The sequence below is a fragment of the Xiphophorus hellerii genome, chromosome 1 (assembly GCF_003331165.1).
Source record: "Xiphophorus hellerii strain 12219 chromosome 1, Xiphophorus_hellerii-4.1, whole genome shotgun sequence".
NCBI lineage: Eukaryota > Metazoa > Chordata > Actinopteri > Cyprinodontiformes > Poeciliidae > Xiphophorus > Xiphophorus hellerii.
This window is the reverse complement of record NC_045672.1, coordinates 26,783,486-26,806,439: the sequence shown is the minus strand read 5'-3', so window position 1 is coordinate 26,806,439 and position 22,954 is coordinate 26,783,486. Positions and strand designations below refer to the sequence as shown.

The following is a 22,954-nucleotide window of genomic DNA, read 5'->3' as shown; positions in this document are numbered from 1 at the left end:
TTTAGGGAAAAGGAAGGCCCACAAAAACTTGAATGAGAATTTATCAGACAAGCAGCTCAGTGGCTAATGCTAATGTTACCAAACTCCATTTTGACAGAATAGAAAATATTTTATATTGAAAAATATTCTGAACTTGAAGTTGAACACACCGTTCACATTATTAAAATAATTTTATTCATTTATTTCAGTCATTTTAGCCTAATTGAATTGTGAGCATTACCAAAGTCTGAACTTGAATTATGTCAAGAATTATGTCTCCACATTGCATCTTTTAGGAGATATGATGTGGGGATGTTGTTCTTGGGACATTAAAAATTGGTCAGAGATGACTGGAAAATTGTGATCTTGAAAGAAAACCAATCTATATTTAAATCTTAAAATGTTGCAAACAAAATCCTGTACTTTACATCTAAGTGGGAATTTGTGGCATAGCTTCCTTGATTTGCTTTGAAGGCGTTATGCATTTTGCAAAAGGATTTCCAAAAGCTTCAGTCTGTCGATTTGCGGACTGCAATCTACAAACTTGAGCTGAGATTGCAACAAAAGATGGTTCTGCACAGTTTTAGCTGGGAGCTGATTTCCTACGCACACTTTCCAGAATCTTATTTGTGACTTTATGTTCGTCAGTCTCATCAAATCCCAATAAACTACGACATAGTTTGTGGTGGCAAAGTGACAAAATGAGAGATTAAGAGTTCTGGATACTCTTGCAAAGCACCTCAGTTTTATAATTAAAGGAAATTAAATAATTCAACAGATACTCAATTTTAAATTAACCAAACAAACCTAAAACAATCTAATACAACAAACCGACCTGTAATGCATCTTGTTTTCATGAAAGTTAGATTGTTTAGGGAGTTGATTCAATTCCACTGCTTCCTTTGGGGCCTCAGCTTACAGAACGGTTGAATTGCGGTCTATAAAACTCAGATGTGCGCAGTATTTTCTTTCAGTCTGACAACATATTGGATTGAATGAATGTACTACATCAAGAGAAGTGCACACAAAACAGTGTAGACGTCCCAAATCGGGATGAAAGAACCACTTTGCTGCAATATTACAAACCACTCACATGTGAAGGGAGCAAAACATCTACTGGGTGCATTTGATTAAATATTTTTCAAGGAAATAATAGATTTTAGACTACTTGTTAATGTTGTATTGACTCTGCCAGGCCACCAATACGTGTTTAAACAGAAAACACAACAACAATGCTCAGATGCACCTATAATATCTCACCATAAGAGACATTTCTCAGGTGTTCCTGTCCATCACATCAGTCGGACTGGGATTACTGAAAACCAAGAATGTTTTTGAAATCTGTGATCTACAAATCTGGTGTGTCACGTTTACATAAAAAAACAACATGTTTTTTAATAATTGTTAAAAACATGACAGTATGTTATGAGACAGATATTCTCCTAAAAGATCGATCTTCTCCATCTCCTCTCTCAGCTACTATTGTTACATCGCTCCTGACCAAAAACAACCAATCAGGGTTAGGAGGAGGGTCTTAGCGCTGTCAATCAACCAATTGTACTCTCTGCTCAATGTGGTGATGGTGGAGAAACAACTCGGCATTAGAGGAAAACCGTTTGTCTGCCTTCATTGGTGGCCAGGCACAACAGGAGAGAGAAGAGGGATGAGCAACACCACACAGAGGGTGATTGACAGCACTTAGACCCTCCTACTGGCTCTGATTGGTTATTTGTAATTAGCACTGGGAGCAGGCAGAGGAGCTCAATATTTTTTACAGATTATCTGTCTCATAATATACATTCACAACATAGCAGTGACAGTTTCAACAAATATGTAAAAAAAAAAACAACTACTAATTTTTAAGTTACATGCCGTATTTCCTAGACTATAAGGGGCACTTAAAAGCCTTTAATTATAATCAAAAAACGACAGTGTGCTCTATAATCCGGTGCATCTTATTGTTCTGGAGTAAAACAGCGCCCTCTAGTGATTAATATGGATAAAATCTGGCTGTGTTTACTGATCTCAGCGATTTTGTGTGGTACATGGTGCTCTGTAACATACGGTAACTCTGTAAAGCTGTATGTTACATTACAGCTACTTTAGTTAGGGCCGTCGCGGAGTAATACGTTCTGTGCTTTGACTGACTGGCTGACTTATCTGACTTTTGTTTCGCTTAAAGCGCCTTATAGTCTGGGCCGCTTTATATATGAAAAGAAATCGAAAGTAGACCACTCAGTAACAGTGTGCCTTATAATCCAGTGCACCCTACAGTGTTGAAAATACGGCACTTCACCTTTAAACTAAATAAAACTTCACTGTAATGATGATGTGTTTTCCCAGACTGCATCTGTCCTTGAAGAAGTCAACAAACTAAAAGAGGAGAACTTCCTCATTGTGCACGGAACTGCAGATGGTGAGTTTCCACTAGTTTATATGATCAACTTTTGGAATAATTTCACATCTGATTAATGTTTTCTGTGTTTCTAAACGAAGCGAGGGTCCACTTTCAGCACAGTGCTGAGCTACTAAGCCGCCTGGTGAAGGTGGAGGCCAACTACTCCCTGCAGCTGTACCCAGATGAGAGCCACATCCTGAGAGAGCCCCGCAGTGTCAGACATTTCCAGCGGACTCTGGTGAACTACCTCCAAAACTGCCTGAAACACAGCGCCCTCCTAGATTCCCCAGAGGAAGAAGACGAGGAAGATGACTGAGCCCAGAGGCCTTCGTCTCTTCCTCCGGAAGGACTCATGATGAGGACTGGATGCACCGGTTATGCATTTCATTGGGTCAGGTCACCAGGAATTAGAGCAGAGCAGTGGGGACCAAAAGCATCAGATCACCTCCTGTAACTTCTGGAAAAATTGTTGTACTGTACGACATGATGTTGCGCACAATTAGTTCAGCCATTTTGTTGTATGTTTTGAGGAAGAGAGTTTACAAAATTCACCTGAGACGATGTGGAAGAGACTGCCACTGACTCAAAACGTTTACAAAGATTATAAAGCATGCATGTCATAACGGCTGCATGATGCTGATTATTGTATTTTGAGCCTTTTTTTTTTTTCAAAGATTTTTGTTTTTGTTTTCAAAATTTAGAGATGAGGTCTCTATGTAGGTCAGGTTTTGAGATCCGCTGTGCTTCAACTTTTAGATGCACTCTTGCTTCGTCAATCCTCAATCAAATGGTTAAAGGGGACCTTTTATGCAAAATTCACATTTTGGATTTTTATCTGGGTCTCTACTGCTTCTAAAACAGCTAAAAAAACACATCCAAACGTAATCCTGCAATAAGCTAACGTTTTATGGTATTTGAAAAACAAGAGCTGTGTCCAAATTCAGGGTCTGCATCCTTCGAAGGACGGATTTGTAGGCCGATTACGTCATAGCGTGGCAACAAGGCCTGTCCGAATTCGAAGACTCCTTCACATGCGGCCTCCAAATGCGGCCTTCTTCTCCCCAGATTTGAAGGATGGGTCCGGTGTATCCTTCACGGCCCACCATATCCCATAATTCATTGCGGGTCCCAACCGGGCGTCCAGGCAGAGCATTAATGGCGGTGAAGCGCGGCAAATTATTTTGTTAAATTACACTTTAAATGACACAACGTGATTTTGTAAAACGTTTTTAGGCGACAATGTAAGTGTGTAAGTCTCAAATATCTGCTCAGTTCACCAAAACATAACCTGCTCTGACATTTTCGGACATGTCTGCTCCCGCTGCGTTAACAGCCAGCTCCCCGCGCCAGCTGCCAGCTGGCCGGGAGCTTCAGGTTCTGTATACCGGAGGAGAACGCCTGACTCCCGTCACATTGTTACAAAAACTCCTGCTAGCTTTCCCCAATCAAACTAACAGATTTCTTTTTTTACTATGGAACAGTCTTTACTATAAAAGGTGAAGAATAATACAGAAATAAGGAGTAATACATGACTAAAAAACAAACTTCAGCTCCATTGTTTTTTTCTTCGCCGCTCTCTGCTTCACGTTGTCGCGGTTGCTAGGCAACATGAGTTACGCTGAGGTGGGGGCGGGGACCGTTGGTGACGGCTAGACCTGTACAGCTTTTCTCTTCCGGTCTTAGTTTATTTTACGGCCGTGGAAGGACCCGGTCTACGTAGACCTATCCTTCGAAGGATACAGACCTTGAATTAGGACACAGCTAAGGTGTTTCAAAAATCTTATGATTATGACATCACAGTTGATGGGCACTGACCTGTTACTTAGCAACGAAAGGGGATCTCCACCCACTTCGTTATTAGACAATGAAAACCTTTGGTCAGCTGTTTTTACTCCTGTATACTCTGTGCAATGGCTGCTGGAAAAGACAAGAGTTTTATTGTTAAAGATTGCATATTTGTTTGTTGCCATTTTCACTTGTATAAAGTCCAAGTCTAATTATTTGGGGCGTGGCCAGCAGCAGTTAATTTGCATAAAAGTGACAGAGCCATAAAACGGCACATTTTGCAAGGAGCTCAAAATGGGCAGAACTGAGCAGGTGAAATCTCACTATCTCAGAATAATTTTGTGCAAAAAATGTAAAGAACATTTTTTGCACAAATGAGCTATCTTACTTTGAAAGGAAGCAGAATAAGTCCCTTTTAAATTACCTCCTGGCTGTGAAATCAAGTTCTGCAGAGGCCCAGTAGTGAGTCTCAGTACTGGAACTCATATGCATCTAAAAGTTGCCAGTCAATAACTCTTGAAGAGTTGGCTTAGAGTGTGCCAAACCTGCTGAGTGAGTGCTGTTGAAGGTAGAAACTGGCTGCATAAAAGAAACATCCTAACACAAAACTAAATATTTGGGATGGTAACTAGATAAATGAATGTAAATCCAAAACTTTAGAAAAAGCGTAATTGGTACTTAGGTGCTAGCCTGCTGATAGTCAGGAAGGACACTGGTCTGTTCATAACCTGCATGATCTCAGATTACAGTCAGAGTGATGGTTGCATCCCTATGGATTAGATTGTCATCAAAAAGTAAAGAATGTCAGAATGTCATCAAAAAGTAAAGTTATCTCAGTGATTCAATTCTAAAAGTGAAACTCTCACAGATTTACTGCAGACTCTGGACTTCATTAAACATTGTGGACTAACACCAATAGTTGCCATGTCATAGACACCAGTCATTCTTTTTCTAGAACAGTTATTCCTTCCACTCAATTTTCCAATAATATGCTTGGATACAACACTGTGAACAGCCACCTTGTTTAGCATTGGCCTTTGGTGACTTACATTCCTTGAGGAGGAAGTTAATAAAAATCTACTGGACATCTGTCAAGTTATCTGTGTTACATGTGATTATATAGACAATGACATGATTTTTACATAAATTCATGTTTTAAAATCCATTTTTTTACTGGTCTCATGTTATAGTTTTGAGGTTTGCATTAGCTGTAAACCACAATTATCTAAATAAACAAGAGATGAGATGTTGAAATAAATCACTGTGTATAATGAATTTATACAAAGTATGAGTTTCACTTTTTTATTTGAATAACTGAAATAAATCAACTTTTCAAATATATTCTAATTTATTGAGATACGCATTTTCTTTTTGATTTTTTACAGTGTTGCCAGATTATGCAGTGTTACATTAAGGATAAAGACCATTCTAAATGTGCCAAATATATTTTACAAATTTTGTCCTCTGGTTTTGTTTGCATTGTGTGAATAACAATGAGTATGCAACTGAAATGCAACAGACTATTTATACCATGCTCCAGTTCAAAAGTGAGTATAAGTTACAGGAACGTATATGTGTCTGTGCACTGTATCTAAAAGTATTATTTCTGTTTTAATACATTGTGACATTTTAACCATTTATTGTGTAATGCAGGATTAAGTTATTTCTTTGGAAAAAGTGTTCAGGCTTTATGTCAAAACTTTCAAAAGGGATCCAACTACCAGGAGTGCATGTTGTCGAATTGAAAAGAACTCAGATGAATCCAGAACATCAGCAACTACATTTTCACTCAAAAATAAAGCTGGACATTTTGGTCTCAAATCGGTAAAAAATATTCCTTTATCGTTCCTCATGCTTGTAGTCTCATTGAACCATTTGATGGGATGAATATTGAGAAAAACAATATCATGCAATTAACTCTTCTCTTTATAAACAGATAACAGTCATTTTCTGTTCAATTCACCTCAATTATAATAAATATTTGGTCTCAAGTAGTTTTCAAAAACTAGACACCCTTTATAATGGATCTATAACACTGTAAAAAAGATGTTAAAAAGATAATAGAAAACACAACTGGATAAAAAATAGCAGATGTTGAGCATTTTAACAACCTATGTTTTATTTTGCTGTATCATTTCCAGCAAGGGTCTCTGATAATGTTAAGCACTCTGTCCTTCAGGTATCTGAAACATATTGTTGATATTTTAGCTTAGAAATGTTATGTTTTGGGTTAAACAACCATTGGAAAGACTACAGTAAACACTCACTCACAAAAGGTCTCTGCTAAAGAAGCTTGTCCAATTAATGGAAGGTTAGGTGAAAGGAAAAAGTGTGCTAATAGGTGAACAAACAACAGGGACAATCACAAACTTCAGAAAATTGAAAAACAAAGTTCATTCAAGAGTTTGTGGGAGATTTACAAGTTATTGATTTTAGCTGAAGTGAGTGCTTAGATGTATCCAGGGCATGGGATACCACTAATGAACCAAAGACAATGTCAGAAATTTTAGAGCCCTTCATGCTCAAGAGGAAGATTAGAAACACCAAAGCCAATAATGCAGACAAGCTGAAGATCTGAAGATCATTATTGAAGCCAACAGTGCTTCCTTAATACCTCAGCAAAGCCCATAGGCTGATTGTCTTAATGTCACGCATAGTTGGTGTAATTTATACAAAAGGGTTTCCAACCTTCTACTGAGTAAGCCAACATTTCTGTATTAAAAGTATTTTTCTTATTGGTTTTAAGTCCTATTCAAGATTAAAAGAAGTGGATTTTTGAGTTTTATTATCAGTGTCATAATTATACAATGAACCGAAATAAAAACTTAAATATATATATACATATATAAATATACAAAACACATTTTCAAATTGTAGATATTGTACTACATATTTACATCCAGTCATAAACTCATTTGTTGCATCTGCATGGTGAAAAGATGGAAAAGGGGTATGATTATATAGGTTCAACTAATTTCAGCCTTAGTCACCAAATAAATTGTGTATTTGGGTGAATTGTGTATGCTTGGCATGTAAATGGGAACTGCATTTAGACTCAGGAATATTATATTCTGAATATGTAAGTACTACCTTTGTTTTGTTTGTGTTTTTCTTTTGGTGGAATGTCTGAAATAAATTAAACAATTCAAAAATTAAATTCAAAACCTGTTCGTAGAGATCTAAGATAAGTTAGCCAAAGGTCTTTGCCGTCTCTGTCCAGAGACTATGTAAGTGGAAAAATGGACAGACCATGGTTTAAACCTGTCGTCACAAACACAAGGATGACCCAATCCAATCACATTTACCTTATCTCTACTTTGACCAATCACACCCAACTACGTCATTCTACCAATCCAGCGTATCATCCAATCAATACAGCGGGGAGTAACAGGCCTGAACCCTTCTTCAACCTTCTAGTTTCTGGAGGGGCACCTTCAACCTGGTCCGCGGTGCACTGGCAGTGGCTCCATTTGTTAGAAAGACAAAAAAAGAAGTAGAAATAACACTTTGATATAGACACAATGTCCTTCCTGACTATCAGCAGGCTAGCGCCTAAACTTCTCAATTCAAAGGTAAGACGATAAGAAACACACGGCGTGTGGTATTTTTGTCCAAACGGCTGACGTTATCTTCGAGCTAACTTTCGGTTAGGCTGCTAACAATGCTAATAGCTGGCTAGCTGGCGATAGCTAGCACAGCACTATCAGGCATAGTGTGTACTACACTTTGAGGAACTTTTATGGGGTTGTTGCGCAAACATTGTCAAATATTTTAACAGTAGTTTTCCCTTCCTGCTTTTCCATAATTTGGTTGTGTAATAGGAACTCGCGTCTTGTTAGCAAATATTGGCTTGAGGGAGGTTTTCTTGTAAAGCTGGCCTGCTAAAGTCTCACCCTGGGCATGTTTCCTCAGACCGTCATACCTCTAAGCACTCTAAGAGTCAGTTTATTCCTATTAGATGTTTTAATTGTTTACATTACCATGTATTTGTCTTTAGACTGATTTTTAATTTTGTGATTATCTCTCTTCCCCGTTGACCTTCACATTAAGATTAATACTTCAGCTGTGTCTAATGTCGTACCAGGATAAGGTCTGCAGCATACAGTACGGGAATCTAATAAGCAGTGCTGCAGAAACATGTGTTTTTCCTTGTGTGCTCATACTCATTCAAAGTAAACGTGGTAGGAATACACCCTTATCTGACTCGTAATTTGAGAATGGAGACATGTTTAATAGTTAATCGAGTATCTTATTATTTTAACAGATGAAGTTCTGGAAAGCCAGCTGTACTGATGCCAGTTTGTGATCAAGTACTCCTAGTTTAAACCTTTCAGTTACTACAACCGATCTGTCCCACCCTAATGACCTTCCAATGCAGACTTTACCCGTATTTCTATGTGTCTCTTTCTACTGAAATATTTACAGTATCTTTACAGATGACTCTCCTTTAAGAATATAACTTAAAGGAGTTATGTTCTCGTTTAAGAATACAACTGGTGACTAAGTAGTTATATTCCCACCTTGCTGGGTCTGGTGTCCTTACAGATGAAACTGACCTCTGACACATTTAACTTCTTCACTTATCACCTGTTATCTCAGCTGATAAAAAATATGAGTTGGCCTTTTTTCTGCAGTTACATAACATCTTATGACTTCAAGCTATGACAAAAAAAAAAACCTTATGTGAAACACTTTTAGTCTAGAATGACAAAAAACACTTGTGACTCTCTTTATTAGAAGTGCATTTTGGGTAGAGGGGAGAAGGAAGTGTTTTAGAAGGCAAATAACAAATTTCAAAGATTTAATACATTTTTAAAAATTGCTGTAGATATGTAGATGTAATTTTGAGTCAAAAGTTTACAAGGTTATCTTTGTATCAAATTATGTCTCTGACATGTATTATTAAACTCAAAAAAGTACATTGAATGAAAAAAATAGTATTTTTCAGTATCTAACATGCTAATCAGGGGAAAGTTGTCCTATTTTGATCTCATTCCAATTGATTGGTGCATCACTAATTAACCAGCATCCAAATATCATTGACAGGGTTTCATTTCTAAACCAGATTGTTTTGTTGGTAAACCATAGAAAATGCTAGTTGCTGACAGTTGAGTGTTTTGTTTTTGTTTTTTTTTATAAACACGACTTTTTGGATGCTGACTCTGTTAACCTTTCTGTGAAATGTAATTTCTCCACTTCTCTGAGTGAAACTACGGCTCCATATACATAACACCTAGTAGAGATATTGCATATTTTTTCTCTCAGCTGTGTAAAGAGTGTGTAGTGATGCAAAAACCTCCCTTTTGTTTCAGGGACCCTTGGCTTGACCCTGCTCAGTTGGGTTCTTGTGGGGGAAGCAGAGCACTTTGCCATAGTTTTTCCTCATCTATTGTTACATTTGAGAGTCCAGTAAACCCTTGGATAGCTTATGCTTGCAGTGTTTTGTTGTAGTTTTTAAATGTATCCTTTCATTATTGTATATGTTTTTGTTTTTACAATAATATTGCTATTTATATTATTTTACATAAAGTAATCTGATATTTGCCTCTTAATAACAAAAGTCATTGTTTCAGCACCCAAATCATTGATTAATATATAGTGTACAAGATGCACACATTTGATAATAAATGATTAATAAAAAAACAATAATAGTTATAATTTATATCAACCCAATTTATCCATAAATGACCCTTAAAACGCAGCGGTAGAGAAGAAAGTTGATAAACAGAAAAATATATGAAGGTTAACAAAAGATTAAAGGAGGCAAACAACATTCGGTCATAACATCTCATACTGAGTTGAAAGTTTGAAAAACAGCATAAAATTGGGGAAAAACTACAATTTACAAAAGAGGCACAAAATGTAGTGTATTTTATTATTCAAGTCTGGATTAAAAACAGCTTGTAGGGAATGAAAGTAACTTTAGAAATGCACTATCTGTCTTCTAGAAGTAGATTTATTTATTTAGTATGAGTCTGATTATCAGAGATGAAATGTTCAGAAATCATTATCTGATTTTGGTCGTTTCCTGCTGTTTATAATCATCTAATTTGACAAACTGAATGTTGGAAAGTTTTACCTGCCTGCTACATTAGTATGGCCGAGTTAAAAATAGAAACCAGGATCGATAAAGTACATAGTAGCTATTTGATTTGACTACGTGCTTTTTTAGCAACCATCTAACCACAAGTTAGATTATTAATGTGTGAAATATTCAACTAAACTCTGGGAATACATTTGTAGTTATGATGAGCTGTAATTAGCTTTTTATTTTTAATTTAAGCCAAAAAAAAAGAGTAAGCTTTTCCATAAGTTTTTATTACTTTGGAGATGTTTGGTTTCAGATGATGGAAAGTTGAAATTTATATTCAGTCTTTCTACTGCTTGTCTCATTCACAGAATGCCACATCCTTATTTGTGGCGGCTAGGAATGCCACTGTATCAACAACAGTAAGTATAAATATTTTAACTGTCATCACTCCTCATTTGTTTTTATTATAATACGTAAAACACTTTAAAAACAAGTAATGGCATGATACTACCAGCCTTTGTAGCTCTAAAGTGTTGAGAACAGTCTTAACCTTTGTTACTTTTGTGTTTTAGTTTAAAATAAGAGTAAATAAAGGCTTTTGTTAAATGAATTTGGCTTTTTTTCTCTCCAGAATCTGAAGGATGTGTTGGCAGACCTCATCCCAAAAGAACAGACCAGGATTAAGAACTTTAAACAACAGTATGGCAAAACAAACATAGGTCAGATTACTGTTGACATGGTGAGTAACAACCCTTTACATGTTGTATTAAATAAATATGGATGTAGATAATAAAGGAAATGTAAAGAACTTTTTGTTTTTAAAAGTAGGAGAGGGGTGGAGATCTGAGTCGGTATATTAATTTAGGAAGGTCTGTCTCAGCTTTTGACCAGGACAGACATTAATAATGCCCTGGCTGCAGCACATAATCCATTTAGTCCTGTCCTGGCTGGTTTACTGTGTCAGGTATCACTGGGCGGTCATCTGCCTCTGAGGTCACAGTATGAACTGATTCCTGCCAACACAGGTTTCTGCTGAGTGACTCCAAATCTCTGTAGATCTCAAACAAACATGTATAGACTCAGAAATTTACAGCACTGCTATAATGCTTGATGACGGTTTCCAGGTGGACTGCAGGGGAATTTATTGTCTTGTGGTTTAGTTTTATTTCTTTATAGCAATTTACCTGTTTTTATTTTTCTTTTAATGCTGGTGATTTTTTTATATTTAGCTTAAGATTTTCCAAACCCCGTTGTAACATCATTTTGCATTATGATTATTTAACAGGTCTATGGTGGGATGAGAGGGATGAAAGGTCTGGTATATGAAACATCTGTGTTGGATCCAGATGAGGTCAGTTGTTTTTTTTATAGTACAGAACATTTCAGAAAATGAGGGTCATGGAGGTGAAAACCTGTTATTGAACAAAAACCTTTTGTTTTGACAGTTTGACATGTTAAAATGTCTTTAGTTGATCAATTGGTCCTAGAAATGCTGTTTGTCAGGCCATACAGGGTGAACTGCCCAAACAGAAAAAAACATTGTTTTTTTATTTTGTTTGTTAAAAGTTAAGTTAAAAAAGAAGAAGAACTATGCTAAATTTGATATTTGGAAGCCATATAGAATAATCTCAATAAGTGTGAATATTGTCCATGAATCTGGTTTATTGCAGTAATTAAATACAAAGTGACACTTGTACAGACCTATTATACATGTAGAAATATAATTCAGCTATTTATTTCCCTTTCAGTAGTATGGAGAACAGTTAATGGAAACTGAGAATGTAGTTTTTAAGAAAATTTCAGTATTACACAAGATTAATTTAGAAACAATTTATTGACAAGCGCATCTTCTGTGTGTTACATTTAAAACTTAACATCTCAACTAAGCCTGTCACAATTAATCAATTACTCACATAAATTAAAATGAACTCAGTGATTTGCATTCCAATTAACACTTTTTTGAAGGTCAATTTTGTTTACAGACACTTCATAAACTATTTTATTTGCACTATTTTTTTCCAATATATTACTTGAAAATGGTTTATCGCAATCTTATCATCTTGTGACCGGCCTAATCTCAACATTTTTATGTTGTTTAAGAAAATTTCTTGTTGAATATTTGTTTTTATTTTTTTCCACATGAGTTCATTTGTGTCTTCTGTGCCTGTGCGTGTTGGTGCGCAGGGCATCCGTTTCAGAGGCTACAGCATTCCAGAGTGCCAAAAGTTGCTGCCTAAAGCTCCAGGAGGTGAGGAGCCACTGCCTGAAGGCCTCTTTTGGCTGCTGGTAACTGGACAAATCCCAACAGAGGAGCAGGTGAGAAAGCCGAAAGATGCTGTTGATTTGAACAAGGAGACTCTGGCATGCTAACTAGTCAGTGTCCAATTTCCTAGAGGTACAAGTGACGCCTTAAGATCAAGCAAGAATAACAAAGCTGTTTATACAAAGACATATATTTGGTTCATCTATAATAACACAGCACCTCACTGTAAATGCCTGGAATTCAAATAAGAAGCAACACATAATGAGTGCATCCAACCATAAAAAACAGGAACCAAATATAAACAGAAAGGCTTTGTGAAGCTTTTTTAAATACACAAATAAAGTATGACTCATATTTAATGGTTGCAGTAACTTCTTCAGTATAGACCACTGTAAGCAGGCACAAAGCATTTGAATACATTTCCTTTTTGTAAGGCAACTCTGACTAATTGCGAATAGCTTTTGATTGATTTTTGGAGCCTAGAATGGGGATCGAGATAATCATTACGAAAGTTGGAAATGCTTTTGATCGGTTCTAGTTGTGATAGATTTGTCAGCAGTTGATTCACTAGGGGTGCGACCCTGATTTCCTTTATTTTGGGAGATCGGTGATTAGTCGATGCTTACATGTGAAGCCGATCTTATCCACCCATCTTATCTACCTCAACAAAGGTCTGAAAATCAGCCACTGTCCTTTTCTGCTCCCTCATGAGAGGTTTGACTGACAGACCGGCATACCTCGTCATGTCTGCATGTTTCTAGTTAACGAGTCACCCTCCTGTCACCAAGTCAGCGACTTTCTTGATGGCGACATTTCAGACAAAAACATTGGCAGGTCGGGCATTTTAAAGATCAGCAATTGGCCAGAAAATTACAATCAGCGCACCGCTAGTATTTCTATAAAATGATGTACTTCAAAAACTGTTCCAGAGATGGCCCTTCTGTCATTGCACTTTAACCTACTGTCCAAAAATTGAACCTTGAGTCACTAAGATTTTATTGCTTCAACTAACCCCTTTGAACAATATCAATACAGTTGATAAGACGGTACTGTTATCTGATTGTAGTGTTGGCTTTCAGCTGTTTGAGTTATGTTGTTTTCCTTTTTTCTTTTTTTTTTGCCCCTGTAGGTAAACTGGGTGTCCAAAGAGTGGGCGAAGAGAGCAGCACTCCCTTCTCACGTTGTCACCATGTTGGATAACTTCCCCACAAACCTGCACCCCATGTCTCAGTTCAGTGCTGCCATCACGGCTCTGAACAGTGAGAGCAGCTTTGCCCGGGCGTACTCTGAGGGAGTGCACAAGTCCAAGTACTGGGAGGTGAGTGTAAATCTGCTCAACACTTCCTGTCCTGATAAACGGTGGCTCTGGGACTGAGTGCAACATAACAGACACTTTTGGTGAAGTGCCACTAATCTTGACGAAGTTTTCACAAAGTTTCTGTCCAATCTTTTACACTTTATTTGGTTAAATGGGAAGTGAAACTCAACCGTTTCCGTTGCTTTTCTTAGTTCGTCTATGAAGACTCCATGGACTTGATTGCCAAGCTGCCCTGCATTGCTGCTAAGATCTACCGCAACCTTTACCGTGAAGGCAGCAGCATCGGCGCCATCGACTCCAACCTGGACTGGTCCCATAATTTCACCAACATGCTGGGCTACAGTGACGCCCAGTTCACCGAGCTAATGAGGCTCTACCTCACCATCCACAGGTGGGAAATCAAATGTCTTCATGCATCATAAACCTGTTTTTTTTTTGTTAGATTTCAAACTAACAATGGTAACTTTTATGGTGTAAGTTCTGAATGTGGCATATTGAAGTTGGTTGCTGTGATGAGTTCTTTTTGACTACTGGTATTTGACTCTAAATTTTTCTTTGTGGCAAAAATTAATAAGCAGGACATCAGGACTGAGGAGCTGGGGTAGGCTAACCTTAGTGAGTGTCAGTAGCACAATTACAGCAGTTGCTTACAGATGCACACTTTGACTACACAACAGTATCATAAAAAATTTGAAAACATAGATGTGTAATTATTTTAAAAACAATGACATACAGACTATGTATCTAGTAAATCTTTTAAAAAGAAACTGGCTCGTACAACTGAAGTTCATTCAGTTCAGAACAGTTTGAACTATAGCGTTTGTTAGTTTACGGTGGATCAACATTCACCAGGATGATCCACAATCCTGGACAATGTTGAGCATTTTAGATTTTGGAACATATATGCTATAAACCACAACGTTTCTGTTTGTAATTCCTAACAATGGCTTCGATGAGGGCCATTGGTCATTTCTGGATAAATTGGGTTGAATTGTCCCTCTGCCTCTGGTCAGAAAATAGTTAGAATGTCGATTGAAAGCGAAAATACAAATTACTCCTGTCAATAGAGTTAAAGTATGAATTTAAGCGGCCGGCTGAGTTGGTTTCTGTACTGCAATTAATCTCTAGTGAGTCATTCAAAGCAAGTAACGCGTTGGCAAAATAACACACTCACCGAACTACCTTTGGGTCAGGTACCTGATATGTGACCACACCCTCATGCAGTCACCTGAGGCTGTGGAAAATATGAACACCTGTAACAAATAAACGGCTCTTACAGTTTAACAACATTCAAAGACAAAACTCAACTTTTAGTTCTGGGTTTAGTCCAAAAACAAACTTCCTCCTCTTCAGTTCTGTGTTCTAGAATAGATTTATACCTGCTTTGTCTAATTTGGCCTCATTTCCTGGTGTGGAAACGCCAGCCGAGGTAACTATATTAGTTATTTAAAAAGGCTCCAGTAGTTGAATAGCAGCTTCAGGAAACAACAACTTCCCTCATGATCTTATCTTTGCAAAGAAGCTCAGTACTTTCATTTCAGGTCATTTACTCAACCTGCAGCGTTTTCCCCCAAAAGCTTCAAATTCAGTTGGATTTGCAAAATAAAACCCACACGGGGAAAAAACTTTTTTTTTTTTGCGACTGCCTAATGATAAAATATTACTGGAAAGAGATAAATTAAGCCTATGAGATATTTTCAAGCAGAACATTCCTTTCGAGAGCAAGTTCAGGTAATTTGGCGAGAGGATTTAAAAAGAAACAAATATCTAATGACTATTGTATTAACAGCAAGTAAAAAGGTTATTATAAGACAATGGTTTTCACAGGACAAACCAACCTTAGATGACTGGATGGATATAACATGTATAAAATGGAAAAAGCAACAGATTTTCTCAATTACAAGACCTAAGAATTTAGTTTATGGTGGCAAAGTTGGGTAAACTATGTGACACTAAGAAAATTTAAATTTATTTTTAATGACCAACTTCATAATCCACTCTTACAATAGACACACCTATCATTGTTGAAAAATGTTCTTCTAGTTTGTGTATTTTTCTACTTATTTCTTTCCACTCCTTTCTATTATATTTTTGCAATCTTTCTCTGGTTATTAGAGTTGTAACAGTTGTTTTATTCGTCATAATACACAGGTCTACTTATCTTCTCAAGTATTGAAATTTGCATTATCATATAGTGACTGTTGTGTAAAATTAGCTTCACTGGGAATCAATAAATCAATCAAGTTTATTTATCTAGCATATTTTAACAACAAGGCAGTTCAAGATTATAAAAATACAAAATCATACAACACAGTCATCAATTGAGGTATTATTACAATTTGTCAACTGCCGTCTCATCAAAATGTTTCATTTATGTTTCAAAATAAACTCTAATCAGGTGGGTTTTTAGCCTTGATTTAAAGGAACTCAGTGTTTCAGCAGTTTTCTGGAAATTTATTCCAGATTTGCGATGTATAGAAGCTGAATGCTGCTACTCCATGTTTGGTTCTGGTTCTGGGGATGCAGAGCAGATCCAGAAGACCTGAGGGGTCTGGACGGTTGATACAACAATAAAGATTAAAAAACTAAAGTTAGCGTTATGCGGTTTATTTAAGTTACAAATTATTTGGAAGAAGTTTATGTTTTCTCTGTTTTGGTGTCCAGTTTACAACTGAAGAAATACATCAGTCGGTGCTTTAATCAGTGTATTGATTTTGAATACAGTTCAGGAAAAATATTATGTCTGAGTAAAAGATGTAATCTTTTTAGGTTTGAAAATCTACTGTTTCTGAAATTCAAGAGTTCGTAATCCAAAAAAAAAAAAAAACTTCTCTGTCTGTCCGTGGTCGGTTTGCTGTATGCGACTCTGAGGACAGTCCTAGCACCAGGTTTGATGGCCGGTCGGGGCGTCACGTTTTTTTTTTTGTGGGCTCTAGTGTCCCTTATATGAAAGTAGGCTGACAGGAGAGGGGGGAACACATGCGGCAAATATTGTCGGGTCCGGGAGTTGAACCCGCGATGGCCACTTCGAGGACTCAAGGCCTCCAAACATGGGCCGTGCTATCTCCTACGCCACCACGGCACGCCCCCGGCGTCACATGTTTGAGGTGTAGTTTCCTCCTGATGATGTCGTTTCTCTTTTTTCCACCAGTGACCATGAAGGAGGCAACGTCAGCGCCCACACCAGCCACCTAGTAGGGAGCGCCCTCTCTGATCCCTATCTGTCCTTCAGCGCAGCTATGAACGGTCTGGCCGGTCCGCTCCACGGCCTGGCCAATCAGGTTTGTACATGACTCATTATCATCTCAAACTAAAGTAGCCTTTTCAACCTGCTCTGTTTCCCCCTGTTAGCAAATTTATAAACATACAGAGAGGTTTCCTCCAGAAAACCTGCTAAGCCTGGTGCTTAGGCGCTAGGGCAGTCATTCACCCAGCAGCCCGTCGTGTTTTTGAGTTAAAAAAATGTTTAAAGTTAACAGAAAATTTCAAAATTTCACTTGATAATTATGTTATTGGAAGCGTGGGAGATTAATACCTGAACACCAACTATAAAATCTTAGAAAATGCAAACATTTTAAAAAGATTTAAATAAATAAGCTTTGCTTATTTATTTAATAAATAAATATTTACACAAGGGGGCACAAGGAAAGCCTGGTGGCCCGCCAGCCTTATAATACACTGGGGGAAACCCTGGACCCTGAAGATGTTTAGCTTGGAATTAAATTCTAAGCCCTAATAAACCTAATGCATAAGTAGACTGGGAATGGAATCTCAGAAAAACTGCTATAATTAATACTTTATTCCTTCAGATTTAACTTTAATAAGTGAGTAAAGGTTGCAATAATGTTTTACTTATACTAAGTATATTGAAAACAATCCCATAGGGCTTTTAAAAATATTTTTAAAGACTGTATAAATTTATGTATTTGTTTTAACTTTGCACATTTCAGGATTTATTTCTATGGACTTCTCTTGCTATATGCTGAAGGAAATTTAGCTTTTTATTTCCATTTTAACCAACAGTAAACTCTTTTGTCGTGGTTCAAACTACCTACCTTAGCGTTATTAATTTTTATACTTATTTTATTAAGATTCTAGTATTTGCATGTCATTAATCATTAGCTAAATTTATATAATCCTCATTAATTTAATGAAGATTCTCCAGTTATCAGGGTTTGTACAGGTGCTTAAAATCCTTTAAAATTATTTAATTTCAAGGTTTTGAAAGTGTTTGATTTGTGTATAAAGTCCTTGAAAGTGCTTGATATTCAAACTACAAAGTTTTGGAATAAAGTGAAATCTAGAGTTTGATTTAAAGTTTACATTTGGAAAGTGTTGTTTACAATTGAAACCACATATTTAAAGATCATGAAAAGACACCTGCATCTTTTTCTCACTTTCTAAAGTTACATCAAACCAAATTAGTTGTTTGTTTTTTTTGTTTGTTTTGTTAGAATTACAAAAATTATATCTATTTGCTAAGTACAGTAAAACTTAGTGAGAAGATATTTTTCATGACTTTCTCAGCACATTCAAGTGAGTAGGCATCAAATTTTATTATTTTAGTTTCTTTGTCTCATCTGTGCAATATTATCCCAAGACATTAATGACAGTAATAAATGATGTCATAAAATAGTGAATTTAAACTGGCTTCTGTAGTTCGTTTTTTTTTTTTTCATCTCCAAAGTCCAGTGCTGGAAAAGTTTGAAAACTGACCTTGAAAGTGCTTAAAAAGTGCTTGAATTTTACAGTGAGGAATGTTTTGGTTTTCAGAAACAATCATGGCATTTTACTGTAGTGCTCACCTCACTGTGTTATACTAATAACGTAATGATATTCATGAAATGGATGGAAACGTAAATAACTTGTTTGGTTTTTTTTCTGTTGCAGGAAGTGCTGGTGTGGCTGACGGCCCTGCAGAAGGAGCTCGGAGGAGAAGTATCTGATGAGAGGATGAGGGATTATATCTGGAACACACTCAAGTCTGGAAGGGTAAAAATCAAACCCAAACATTCCCACTCAGCCATGACTTTGTTTGCATCGACATCCAGTTAAAGTCAAAAGCCCTGCCTGGAGATTGTGATCTCATCGGTTGTGTAACGAGGCGCGTCGCATTTTTTATTTTTTCTAGGTGGTTCCAGGCTACGGCCATGCTGTCCTAAGAAAGACTGACCCGCGTTACACCTGCCAGCGCGAGTTTGCCCTGAAGCATCTGCCGAATGACCCCATGTTTAAGATGGTTGCCCAGCTTTACAAAATTGTACCCAATGTGCTGCTGGAGCAGGGGAAAGCCAAGAACCCCTGGCCCAACGTGGACGCTCACAGCGGAGTCCTTCTGCAGGTAAGATTCTGTCCACAGCGCCTCACAGTTAGCCATGTTACACCTATGCCTGTCACAATGATCAATAAATCATTTAATCGCATGATAAATGAAAACAAGCTTAATAATTTCTATTGGCATGATTTATCGTTTTTCTCTTTCTTCCAAAAACTGGATGGTAAAGTTTTCAGTTTGATGTTTTGGTTTCAACTATCCTTTTTTTTTTTTCCCTTTTGAAGGACAACTTTGTTGTTTTCTTTATTTATCTTTGGTGTTTAAAATGTCTCGGGTTAGAACTTCATGCACAAACCTATTTTTGTCATATATAAACTTATGTAATTTGATATAGTATGGAAGCTTATAGAACTGTTTGAAGTGTTTTTTCTTTGCACTCTTCTCGTCAATCACATATTTTAAACAGAATCTTTACACTGTAAAATGACTTCTGAATCAAATCACTACACATGGAAAGATTCACATTTCTACAATAAGTACTACATAGATAATATCATCTTGTCACATTGACCAGTCCCTCCATGATTTTCCAATTGTTTGATTTTTTTAATTTTCTAATTTATTTATGTATTTTGCAGTCAAAATCACTAATTAACTGACTAACACTGCAAAAACACACATTTTTATTAAGTATTTTTGGTCTAGTTTCTAGTTCACTTGAAATAAGACAAACTAAATTAAAAGTAACTTTTCAGCAACATATATAGGCTTGTTTTAAGTAAATAATTCCTTGCTTGTTCTATTGGCAGGCAAAATAACTTAAAACATGGGGAAAATGTCTTGTTATAAGTTAAATAATTTGCCAATGGAACAAGAACTTTTTCATCAAAAGTAAGTAATTATGAAAAAACAAGACTCTTATTTCTTGCTAAAAAGTTAACTGTAGGTTAGTTTTGTCTTATTTCAAGTTTACTAAGATAGTAAACGATAGAAACGAGACTTGGTGAGATTTTGTGTTTTTTGCAGTGAGCTATGGCGGCCATATTTGCTATATTCAGTCTAATTTCTGTGTGTGTGCAGTACTACAAAATGACGGAGATGAACTACTACACCGTCCTCTTCGGTGTGTCCCGTGCTCTCGGCGTCCTCGCCCAGCTAGTGTGGAGCAGAGCCCTCGGCTTTCCCTTGGAGCGCCCCAAGTCCATGAGCACAGATGGACTGATGTCTCTGGTCGGAACCAAATCGGGCTGAAGCGACACCTCAGAGGAGCTGGAGGTTGGCAGGAAGCGTGAGACCAGGCGGAAACATCGGAAGGCAGACCCCAGTTGACCCCTTTTGTCATTTCTAACCCCAGGGATTTATTGGGATTCAAAGAGACAGTACGCTTTTAATGGTATTTCACTAAAGAAGGTCTTTTTAAATTGTCCCACCGGTAGTGTTGAACTGCGTTTAGTTAACCACTGACAAGTCTCCCCCATCATGTCTGCATGTTTGGAACTTGAGAGCAACAAACTTCAGACATGCACATATGTAACCTTGAGTGGACTCAAACTATTTTTCCAGTCCAAGTCTGCGAGCATTTGTAAGATTTCCCCCTGAGCGCTGCCTGCATGGTTCACATTGAGCACCAAGTCTGAACTTTGAATAGGCAGTGGCATTCAAAGGGAATTGTGGGAGTGAACCGCACTTTCTGGATATTTTGCTAATCTTTTCTCAACTTTAAATTCTTTTTGTCATTTAAAAAACACACATCAAATAGCAATGTTTTTGTTCTATGCAATCTTATTTTCCCTTTACATGTAATTGGTGTGTTTCACTCCCACATATGAACACTCCAGTTTAAAATAAATTAATGAAAACGGTCCTAAGCAGTAACCCGATATGTAATCTATTGAAGATGTTTAATTGTATAAGAATCAGTTAAAAGATACTGCCCCTTTAAATCTTTGATCGCCCGTTTTCTCCTGCTTGTATATTTTTTTTCCTCTTTTAAATAAATGACCTCAGTTACCTCTATGATCAAAATGCCTGTCTGCATAGAAACATCTTTGTTTTTCCTTTTTAATATTTCAGCTTTTAATGAGTTTTAACTGAAGGCGTCTTAAGATGAATGTACGCAAACAGTACAACAAAAAAAACAATTTGACTGGAAACGGTGTTGTAGTTGCCTGTAATAAATCCTTAAGAGCAAGCTTGGGATGATAGGGAGGCTTTATAGTTGTCTTTAACTACTATAAAGTAGTTAAAGACTAGAAGTAATCCACACAGGAGAGCGCTTTGACATCGACTACTCCAAATAAAAGAGCACTTGCTTGATTGGGTTCCCAAATTTGTAGCCGTAGAACCTTTTATCCGGGTTGATTGTGTACCTTTTGTGTTGAAAATGTAAAGAGAGTAAGTAATCTACACGTTCTCATTTTGTGGTTTTATTTATACTTTGTGTACATAGGTATATATATGTATAGCTTGAATGTATGAGCTTCATGCGATCACCTGCTTGTTATAACCACAATGAGTTCCACAGTTTATCAATGATGTAATAATGGCGTCCGGTTCCACTGGCCACCGTCTCATTCTGACAATGAACAAAAAAAAGAAAAACTGCAGCTATCTTGTAAATACAGTTTCTTGCTTAGCTGGTGCTGGTTTCTTTTTTTCTCTTTTTTTTTTAAGTTTCAAGCTTGCTCTTAAGTTCTGGGTTTGTCAACACTCCATGTTTGTGAAGTTTCTGTTCCTGCATATATTTTTCTTTTTCCCTTAAAAGCTTTGTTGGTAGTTCACACAGGCGTTTGATTCAGTACCATCAGGATTAATCAGACGTCTTGTTTTTTTCTTCTTTTCGTGTTCTTCCATGGTATTGGCTGGTTGTTGAGATGCGGTTATTTTGATCGTAGAGGGTTGCTAAGGTTGTACTTAACTGGGCAAAGTGATTGCAGGTGGTTTTGTTGGAGCGATGCTTTAGGGGATTGAGCCAAACGGGTCAAAATGGGCAAAACAATAAGCATAAAAAGCGATTGTTGAAAAAGCTAACAAAAAATGAAAAATAAAGGTTTTTATTAACTTCTTTGTGTCCTTTCTTTGATTTTCACATAAAAATTTGCGTCCCTTAAACTAATTTTTTTACACGTTACAACTACAAAAATTCAATGTATTTTCTTGAAACATTTTATGTGGTAGACCAACACAAAGTAGCATATAATTTTGATTTTGAAAGAAATGGATGCATGGTTTTTAGAACTTGTTTTTACAAAAAAATAAGTGATATGCATTTAAATTAAACTCCTAGTTAATAGTGCTTTAGTAAGCCATATTTTACTGTACTAACAGCAGCATAACATTGCTTAGGATTTTATGCTAAATGCTTTTTTAGCTCAAACTCCTTCAGATTTTATGAACAGCAACATAAATTCAAGTTTATCTCAATTTAGGCTAAATGGAAATACTACAGCTAAGTTTAGGTCAAACATGCTTTTGATTTAAATTAAATTTAAAAAATCTTTTAATAAGGGGAAATTGAAGTTGTAGATTCTGATGACTGGAAGGATCTAGCAGCCAGTATTACAGCAAATCTGAAGAAGCCTCTGACTAAAGACACTTTTCTAACCGTGTCAAGAAGAGGGTTGTCTGTAATTTTCTTGGTTTTTATATAAAATCCTTCTTCATACCATCATCTTCCTGTTTCTTTAATTTTGGTGATGATGCGGCGTTCTCTACGTGTCTTGTAGCAAACTGAAAAAAAGACTTCTTATTTGTACAGAAATACTTTTTGACTTTAGTTCCCAAAAATATGATTAAAGTCCATTTTGCCCATTCTTTGTTTACTTCTGAAAGCAGTTGGTTTCATTTTTGGGGTTTTAAACAAATAAAGATGAATACAAATGCATTCTACTTTTTTTCCCATTTTA

At 36.7% G+C, this 22,954-nt stretch overlaps 2 protein-coding genes across 2 annotated transcripts in view; both read left to right on the top strand.

Annotated features, from left to right (window-relative positions):
• Positions 1-4,509, top strand: part of LOC116715689 (inactive dipeptidyl peptidase 10) — a 46,644-nt gene extending 42,135 nt beyond the window's left edge. The window contains exons 24-25 of the mRNA XM_032556341.1: positions 2,323-2,395; positions 2,476-4,509. Coding sequence (XP_032412232.1) covers positions 2,323-2,395; positions 2,476-2,693 — 291 coding nt within the window. The 3' untranslated portion in view covers positions 2,694-4,509. The remainder of the gene's footprint in view (positions 1-2,322; positions 2,396-2,475) is intronic.
• Positions 4,510-7,563: 3,054 nt separating this feature from the next.
• Positions 7,564-22,112, top strand: cs (citrate synthase). The gene is made up of 11 exons (XM_032556211.1): positions 7,564-7,734; positions 10,562-10,612; positions 10,825-10,932; positions 11,479-11,544; positions 12,378-12,509; positions 13,586-13,774; positions 13,966-14,165; positions 16,926-17,055; positions 18,665-18,766; positions 18,906-19,115; positions 20,130-22,112. The coding sequence occupies exons 1-11, from the start codon at positions 7,684-7,686 to the stop codon at positions 20,298-20,300; spliced, it is 1,410 nt and encodes a 469-aa protein (XP_032412102.1). The 5' UTR covers positions 7,564-7,683; the 3' UTR covers positions 20,301-22,112.
• The last annotated feature ends 842 nt before the right edge of the window (positions 22,113-22,954 follow it).

Bases quoted from the DNA above. Each gene is read 5' to 3' on its own strand.
- cs (XM_032556211.1), top strand. From the start codon at position 7,684: ATGTCCTTCCTGACTATCAGCAGGCTAGCGCCTAAACTTCTCAATTCA. The intron at 11,545-12,377 runs GTCAGTTGTTTT...GTTGGTGCGCAG, and splicing joins CTGTGTTGGATCCAGATGAG to GGCATCCGTTTCAGAGGCTA. The intron at 19,116-20,129 runs GTAAGATTCTGT...GTGTGTGTGCAG, and splicing joins ACAGCGGAGTCCTTCTGCAG to TACTACAAAATGACGGAGAT.